This window comes from Urocitellus parryii, chromosome 8, assembly GCF_045843805.1.
Source record: "Urocitellus parryii isolate mUroPar1 chromosome 8, mUroPar1.hap1, whole genome shotgun sequence".
NCBI lineage: Eukaryota > Metazoa > Chordata > Mammalia > Rodentia > Sciuridae > Urocitellus > Urocitellus parryii.
This window is the reverse complement of record NC_135538.1, coordinates 153,617,069-153,626,607: the sequence shown is the minus strand read 5'-3', so window position 1 is coordinate 153,626,607 and position 9,539 is coordinate 153,617,069. Positions and strand designations below refer to the sequence as shown.

Below are 9,539 nucleotides of genomic sequence, written 5' to 3'. Positions count from 1 at the left end.
TCTTGAAAAAGAAACTAGAATCTTAACTTAATCTTTGTTAACAGTTGCCCCATCAAACAGGCATACTGGGAATGGAAATGGCTTGCAAACAGGGCACAATATTACATGTTAGGATACTGAGAATTCAAGGATGATGCAGAAAGAAAACTTTCAAGTTAAAAAGAAATACACTAGATAATTAGTACCATAAAGGGAAATCTAACAGGAATCTATATTTGAAACACAGAAATCTAACAAAAATTAAGTGAGCTGATTTTATAAAAGTCTATGATGCTGATGGAGTCATAATGCAGAGGAAATTGGAGGCTAAAGAAAAAAACTTTCAGAGAAACTTGGAAAGTTTCTAATCTTTGTGATTCCTTAAAAAAAAATCAAGGGGGAATTTTATGCACAGGTGTGCCCCAGAGCTTTGTGATGTTACCAGATCCTGAACCCAGGGACAGAGACACCTCTGTATGTCTGAAGGGATACCTGTTGAAATGGTCCCATTTCCCCTTAGGGTCTCAGGTACTAGCCTAAAGATAGGAACTGTGGAGGTCCTGCGGCTCAGACCTCTCAGCAAGCCCCTTGCTCAGCCACAGAGAGTCAGCTCCGTGCTGCTGCGGAAATGTCACTTGTGCCTGTGAGGAAACCAGAACCCTCAGGCCACTCACCTGGTGGCTGTGCTGCAGACAAGCTCTGCGTTGGTCCTTCTGACAAGGGCAGCTCCCCAGGTCCTGTTGTACCTCTGGGTCTGTGGGGCTCTTGCCTATGAAAAACTGCCACCAAGAGCCCACTTGTCACAGTTGACACCTGTCAGGGAGAGGCAAACCCTCTGTAGATCCTCAGTCCCTGAAGGACGGCTTTCCCTCTCCTTCTACAATTGCTGCATTGGTTTGACTCCGAAATTATCCCAGGCTTAATTAGGGTCAATTATTTTAATAGAAGTTTGTGCAGTGAGAAAGTGAACAAGCACCCAAGTTTCTGTATCTGAGTTCCCATTTCTTGGCCTTCCCTTCCCCTTCCCAAAGGTCCACAGCTGAATCAGAATGGGGCCAGCTCCTCAGACCCAGAGTGCCACTTTCCCTCATTTTCAAGGCCTTGTCCGTGCACAGAGATGTGGCACGTGATGGCCAGCACTGGGGCCTCTGCTCTCAGAGCAAGCCCCAACAAGGGCCTGGGCAGGACAGGAGCCATTGTGCTGCATCTTTATATGCTGAAGTTCAAGTTGCCACACTGAGTGCTTGTTTAATTCCTCTTCTGTGAAACAACAACTGAGGCTGGGAATTCAGAAGGATCCACCTGCCCATCCTTTAAAACCCAACTCTGCCACATTTAATATGGTCTTGGTTTCCACGTAGTTAGCTGCTCTTCTAGAGAGCTGCTTCTGTGTTGTAGCTTGGGGTTTGGTTTTCAGACCCTCTGTGTGCAGTATTTTTTAAGTATTCTTTGTAGTGGTGGCTTATTTTAGTACATCCTTACTATGGGTGAAAAGTTTTTATTTCTCCATCAATTCTAAAGATAGCTTTGCTGAATATAGCAACAATGGGTGCCAATTGTTGTTTGGTTTCTGGTTTTGTTTTTTAGAGCTTGGAATTTCTTCTTGATTTTAGGATCTGAGTTGAAAAATGAGAAGTGATGAGTTGGTGACCTTAGATTTTCCTCTTGCAGTTTTTATTCTTTCCTTATTTTCTGTGTTAAGAATGTTGATTTTGATATGTCTTGGAGAGTTTTTTTTTTTCTACTGGGAGATCTGTATGCTTTCTGTATGAGAATGTCAATCTCATCTCTAAGGTGAGGAATATTTCTGCTATTCTCCCACTGAAGAGGTTCTTATTGTTTTTAGACTGTGTCTAAACATATCAGAGCATGATGCTCCCTAAGGATCATAGACATTGAAATGGATGAAATGCCAGAAAAAGAATTCAAAAGATGATTAAAAACTGATCAATGAATTCCAGGAGAACACAGAAAAGTGTCTGAAGGCATTAAGGAACAAGATATGAGTGAAAAATTCAACATAAAGAGAAACTGAAAAAGAATCAAATAGAAATCTTGGAAAACAGGCACAATTAATCAAATAAGAGATGCAGCTGAAAGCCTAGTAGAGTAGGCCTCGCAGAAGAGAGCATCTAAGAGCTGGTAAACAACGGGGCCAGCCTGGAACTCTCAGAGAGTATAAAGAAAAGGATAGAGACAACCGTGATCTGAATATAGATCCGGCAGTGCTCAGAGACAGCATTAAGAATCACTGAAGCTGAATAGGGTTGTGAGATGCAGACCCATGGCCTAGAGAGGTCTTCAGGAAAATCATAACAGAAAATGTCCCAAACCTCAGGGATGAGATGGACATCCACACGTAGGGTGCATTCAAAACCCCAGAAAAGATCTTAAAAAGAACCTCTCCATGGCATACTGTAATTAAAAAGCCTAACATAAAGTCTGAGCATAGAAATTTAAAAGCCTCCAGAGAAAAACATTACATCACAGTGAGAGGCCGGTGATTTCTTAGGACAAACTCTAAAATCCAGGAAGGCTTCATCATTCAAACTGCTGAAAGCAAACAGCTGTCAACCACAGTTGTCACCTGCAGCAAAGCTGTCCTTCAGAATTGAAGGGAAATAAAGCCTTTCAAGGTAAGCAGAAACTAGAGAAGCTGGCACTACAGAAAGCACTTAAAAGGAATACTACCCACAAAAAGGATCAGGAGCAAACTCCATGATTGAAAAAGAAATGAATTTTACTTGGAAGTAGCTAAAACATGAGAAATAAAATGAATTAAACATTAGAAATAAATAAATGTTTCTCTATAATAATGCTGAAGCAAATCTATAATAATGCTGAAGGAAAATCCTCTGAAAGAGAAATGAGAAACACTTCCCCATTTACAATAGCCTCAAAATAAATAAAATAAAATAAAAAACTTGGGAATCAAGTGTGCAAGACCTGTACAGTGAAGACTACAGAATTCTAAGAAAGAAATTAAAAAAGACCTTTGAAGATGGAAAGGTCTCCCTTGTTCTTGGATAGGCAGAATTCATATTGTCAAAATAATAACTACAAAAAGCACTATACAGATTTAGTTAAATCTTAATAAAAATCCCAATGACATTCCTCATAGAAATAGAAAAAGGAGTCAAAATTCATCTGAAAAAATAAGAGACCAGAATAGCTAAAGCAATCCTTCGCAAGAAGAGTGAAGAATGTGGCATCACATACATGTTCTTGAACTATACTACAGAGAAATAGTAACAAAAACAGCATGGTATTCGCACCAAAATAGACTGGCAGACCAATGGTACAGAATAGAGGACACAGAGACTAATCCACATAAATACAGATATATTTGACAAAGGCGCCAAAAACATACATTGGAGAAAAGATAGCTTCTCCAACAAATGGTGCTGGGAAAACTGGAAATCCATAGGCAACAAACTGAAATGAAACCCGTCTCTCACCATGCACAAAACTCAAAGTGGATCAAAGACCTAGAAATTACAGAGACCCTGCGTCTAATAGAAGCAAAAGTACGTCCAAACCTCCATCATGTCAGATGAGTCCTGTCTTCCTTAATAAGACTCATATAGCACAAGAATTAAAATCAAGAATCAATAAATGGGATGAATTCAAACTCAAAACTCCTTCTCAGAAAAACAATCAGTGAAGTGAATAGGGAGCCTATATCTTGGGAGCAAATTTTTACCCCTCACACATCAGGTAGAGCACTAATCTCTAGGGTATATAAAAAACTCAAAGAGCTAAACCCCCCAAAACAAACAAACAAACCAACGAACAACAACAACAACAACAAAAACCCCTAAATATCCCAATCAATACATAGGCCAAGGAACAGAATAGACACCTCTCAGAAGAGGATATACAATCAGTCAACAAATACATGAAAAATGTTCAACATCTCTAGCAATTAGAGCAATGCAAATCAAAACTACTGTAAGATTTCCCTCACTTTAGTCACTTAATAGGCAGCTATTAAGAACACGAACAAGAATAAGTGTTGGTGAAGATTTGGGAAAAAGGCACACTCAGACACTGCTTGTGGGATTGTAAATTGGAGCAGCCAAGCTGGAAAGTAGTATGAAGATTCCTTGGAAAACTTGGACTGGAACCACCATTTGACCCAGCTATCCCACTCCTTGGTCTATACCCAAAGGACTTAAAAGTAGCATACTACAGGGACACAGCCACATCAATGTTTATAGCAGCACAATTCACAATAGCTAAACTGTGGAACCAGCCTAGATGCCCTTCAGTAGATGAATGGATAAAGAAAATGTGGAATAGATACACAATGGAGTATTACTCACCAATAAAATAGAATAAAATCATGGCATTTGCAGGTAAATGGATGGAGTTAGAGAAGATAATGCTAAGTGAAGTTAGCCAATCCCAAAAAACAAATGCCAAAGTTTCCTCTCGTATAAGGAGGTGGATTCATAGTGGGTTGGGACTGAGCATGGGAGGATGAGACAGACTCTAGGTAGGGCAAAGCCTGGGAGGGGAAGGAGGTGGGAATGGGGTAAAAACGATGGTGGGATGAGAAGGTCATCAGTACCCTAGTACATGTATGAAGACACGAATGGCGCGAATATCCTTCCTATACAACCAGAGATAGGAAAAGTGTGCTCCATATGTTTTATGTGAATTGTAATGCATTCTGCTGTTATATATAAAATTAGAATAGTAAATCGATAAATGAGAAAATAAAACATGACATACATCTGAAACTCCTGTAAAAATCTCAGGTTCACACAGAAATCTCCTAACAAGGGTCACAGAGTTCAGTGCTCCTATGTATTGCAAAGGGAATGTTGTCCATGGTGACTCTCACTTGGTTTTTAAGCTCACAAGTATCATAAGTGATCCACAAACCATGAGGGCCTGGGCTTTCCTCCCACACCAGGGAGCGTGACTCAGGTGACTTCCATTTATGTAGAGGGTTTATTCTCTAATGCTTGCAGGGTGCATCTCTAGGTCATGAGGCACTCAGGGCACAGAGGGGCCCAGTGACCGGGGGCTGCCTCCCAGGCCAGCCCCGGCTGCTCTCTCCTCTGCAGAAAGGAAGCTGCTCTCACCTCCCCTCAGCCCTGGCCACATGCATTGACATTCCTTTACAACAGGGACACAAACACTCCTCCAGGTGGCAGGATGCAAACTGATGTGAGGGCCATCCTGGGGTGCAGATGGGTTATACCGAGGCCCCATAGGAATGGCATGGAAGGTTTGGATTTTTCGATATTTTTAATGCATTATAGTTAAACTAAAAAGTGTGCCTCCTGTGACACAACCGCACCTGGTGGGACGTCATTGGCTCCTCTGTAGTCCCCTGCTCCCACCGCTCATTCCCTCCTCTCCCCTGCTCCCATTCCTCTTCTATATTTGTGTTCCGTGCAATCATTTATTGCCTTTTCAATCATGCTTCATAGATAGACACAAAGTGAGATGCATTCTGAGACATTCACATGGGCTCTTAGCTTAATTACCCCAAGTTCATTCAGAGTTCCTCTCCTGTTCCATTCCTCTAACTTCCCCAAATTCTTTCTCTGCTCCACGAACATGTTTTCAACTATTTTGGGGCTGCACATTCTGTTCCCCTTAGTATTGCTCCAGTGTCCACCTATGAAAGGAAACGTTCAAGCCCTCACGTAGCCTGACCAGTTCCATCCATTTCCTAGACAATGTGATATTTTCACTCTTCTTCATGACTGAGTAGAGCACCACTCTGTTGGCACATCACATTTTCTTGATCCATTGATCTGTTGGTGATCACCTGGGCTGGTTCCAGAACTTGGCCCTTGTGAATTGTGCTGCTACAAATATTCATGCATTTGTATCGTTATATTATGCTAATTTTAGTTCTCTTAGAATATAAATACCATATCGTGGTGTAGCTGACTCATATGGTGGTTTCAATTTCAATTTTTAAGAAATGCCCAAACTGCTTACCAACTTGGTTGTACTAATGTGCCATCCCACTTGCAGGGGCATGAATTCACCTGTTTTGGTCACATCTTTGAGAAAATCTACTACTATTTGTATTCTTGATGAATGCCATTCTAACAGTGAGGTGAGAGCTCACTGTAATTTTGATTTGCATTTCTGTGATGGCACATTTGATTTTTTAAGAGTGGTACTGTGTGTGTGTGCGTCTAGCCATTGGGTTCAAGTTTTTGGTCAATGTACAAGTAATAAAATAACCACTTATAGCAACATCCTTGAAATACCAATGTGACTCCTGTCCTTCCCAGGTGCCTGGTTGAGACTTGCTTTGAAGGCAGAGTCCCCAGTGCTGGTCCTCAAGTACCACATCCCTGTGCATGGAGTAGGCCTTGAATATGAGGGGAAGTGACACTCTGTGTCCCAGAAGTGGGCACCAACCTATTTCAGCTGTGGGACTTTGGAAAAGTGCAGGGAGGGACAAGAAATGGGAACCTCAGACACAGAGACTTGGCTGGTGATTCACTTTCTTATTATGAAAACTTCTTGTAGAATAATTAAGCTCCAATTAAAACTGAGATGAGGTCTGAAACTTAGTAATTGTGGAGGGAGAGGGAGAGCCATGCTTCAGGGACTGGTGTCCACAGGGGCTAGCTTCTCCCTGACAGGTGTCAGCTCTGAACACTGGAGCCTCTGTGGTGGTTAATTGCAGGGAAAAACTTCACAAACCCAGAAGGTACAAATGCGACCTTGACAGCTGCATCTTGTCTAAAAGACAACCCAGAGCTTGTCTGCAGCACAGCCACCAAGGTGAGTGGACCCTAGGATCTGACTTGCTCACAGGCCCAGGGGACATCCATCAGCAATCAAGGTCTTACTCTGTGACTGAGCAAGGGGGTGGCTGACAGGGTCTGAGCCTTAGACCTTCCCTCTTCTTCTGGTATTTATTTCTGAAACTCCTGTAAAAATCAAGTTCAGGCAAAGAAATCTCCTAACAAGTGTCACAGAATTTAGTGCTCCTATTTATTGACTTTTTAAGAGTGGTACAGTGTGTGTGTCTAGCCATTGGGATCAAGTTTTACAGCAGGTGTCCCTCAGCTATGCCGGAGCCACTGTGACCCTGTGTGCAAGATCTGATTCAGCAGAGAGCTCTGTGGTGGGTCCTGAGGATAGACAGTTAGAAGCTTTTTCTGCTTTTAGAAAAGTTCAGTTTCTTCCAACTCCATGTTGTCCTGCAGTGACTCTCTGCATGCTTAGGTTATATGATATTCTGTGCCTAGTTTCTGGTGTGTTATTTGATTTCCAAGACACAATGTTTCACTTGCATTTTGTTTCTCCTAAGCGCAGTGTGTTTAACGAGAAGGCATTCTGTCTCCAACCAACCTGAAACTGTCTGTCCTCACACGTAACATTAGACCATATATGACAGTCACATTCATTCTTTATATGTCTGCTTGTCAGAGTGCCTATGGAAACAATTAGCACGTAATCAGATCATAGTGTCTCTTATTGAATTCCATTATGATCTTATCAGTTTGTTTTATATTAAACTTTCAAAAATTTCTTTGAGTTTAGTTCAGTACCATGCAGAAGGAACACCTCTCTCTTATTTATCTTGGCAAATTTTCCCCAGGATGGATGCATGTACCTGCCACCTGTTGGATTTTATTCCCAGCTGGGAGTCATACAAGTCTTTCAATGCAAGACCTTCTTTTAGAGCCATTCACTGTATAATTGTAAATCCAGTCTGGGATAATGCCACTTTCTCTTCTGACATTCTTCTTTTCCTTCAGTCAGAGTGAAAGAGAATGAGTTGTGTAACTCAGAAGTGCCTCCCAAATTTGATACCGAGCTGTGTAATTGGGGAAGGTTGGAATGGGCTGAAAATATGAGAAAAAGTATAAAGAAATGATTTTGCATCTTGTCAAGGGGATAATCTTCGTGTTTCTAATAGGACTTGGAGCTGTGGGGAACATCTTGGTTCTTGTAAACTATATGAGCGTGTTTAGAAGCACTATGAAATCTATACACCTCATTCTCATCCATTTGGCTTTTACAAATATGATAACACTTTTTTCAAAAGTAATGCCAAGGACAATTACCAGTTTTGGGTTGAGAAGCCTCGTAGGTGATACAGCCTGTAGGATTGTGGTTTATTTTGGTAGGGTGGCCCGGGGCCTGTCCATCTGCACCACCAGTCTCCTCACAGTGGTCCAGGCCATCACCATCAGTCCCAGAGCCTCCAGGTGGAGGAGGCTGCAGCCCAGGTCTGCATGGCACCTGCTTCCCTTGTTGCTCTTCTGTTGGATACTCAATTCCTTGATAAGCATGAACTTACTGTATTACATAAAAAATATCAACAGCATGAACACATCACAAATTATTAGCGGTTACAACTATTGTTATTTACAATCACAAACCTTGATAATTAGATGGATTTTTATTGCTCTCATGGTCCTTCGAGATGCTGTGTTCCAGGGTGTCATGGGCTGGGCCAGTAGCTACATGGTCGTCCTCCTCTACAAGCACCACCAGCAGGTGCTCCACCTTCAGACCTCCAAGCTCCTCCACAGAACCCCCCCTGAGGTGAAGGCTGCAAAAAGCGTTCTCTTTCTTATGCTCTGTTTTCTCCTCTTCTATTGGACAGATTGCTTTATGACTTTATATGTAACCTTCTTCTTGGAGAAGCATTTCCTAGAAGTAAGTGCTCTAGAACTGGTGGACCTTGGCTACGCTGTCCTCAGCCCATTTGTGCTGATTCACAGGGATGGACACCTGGCTGAATGTTGGCATGCTCAGTGAGAGAGAAACAGATTGAGAAAATGTCTATTTCAGTGAGCTTATAAGAAAGTAAGTTTTAAATAATCCTTAGATTTCTGTTGCTTTATTTGATGGAAAAATCAAGTAAGAGTAGGTGAATCACAGAGGCAGATTTCCATATCACAAAGCTGGTGACAGTCCTATGACGAAGTTCACAAGTAGCTTGTTTTGTGTGCTTCTTCCATGTTTCTGTGGTCTTGTACACATTTGCAGATTTTGCTTTTTTTTGTAAACCTCAAATTCTATTGATATGTATTAATATTTATGTTATATTTATTATTATTACCTGGTATTGTTTAAGTTATAAAATCTGCATGAATAAAAAGACTAAAATGTAGTAGTCTCATTTGATAGAACAATGAATGGATACATAATGGAAATAACTCAGCTTTATTTTTGTGATTTTTGAGTTCACTCTCAAATTTGAATGCTTTTTTGTCTAATAAATGAGAAGTTGGTGTTGATCACAAATCATGGCTTGTTTCAAGACAGTACTAGTTAGCATCTCTGTGGTGCTTAATATTGCCCCCTGTCTTTAGAAACCCACAATATATTTTGATTCAAAGTGAATCGAACTTAATTTTCTGTTGAAACATGTGTTCATGTAGAATGCACAGGTATGGCCATAGGTATTTGATTAAACCATGTAACCATTATTGATGCTGTTGACGTATTGATCATGGTCCCTCCAAGTTACCTGAGCTGCTGTGCCAGCCCTCTCCTTCACATCTAGGTCATCCTCTACCTCTTTCTTACGGCACTGTTTACTTTTGGATATTTTAATT

General features: G+C 41.2%; 1 protein-coding gene across 1 annotated transcript; it reads left to right on the top strand.

The window, feature by feature from the left end:
- The first annotated feature begins 7,842 nt into the window (after positions 1-7,842).
- On the top strand, positions 7,843-8,736 carry LOC113201052 (vomeronasal type-1 receptor 4-like). Its single transcript, XM_026414620.2, has one exon. The coding sequence runs from the start codon at positions 7,843-7,845 to the stop codon at positions 8,734-8,736; it is 894 nt and encodes a 297-aa protein (XP_026270405.2).
- The last annotated feature ends 803 nt before the right edge of the window (positions 8,737-9,539 follow it).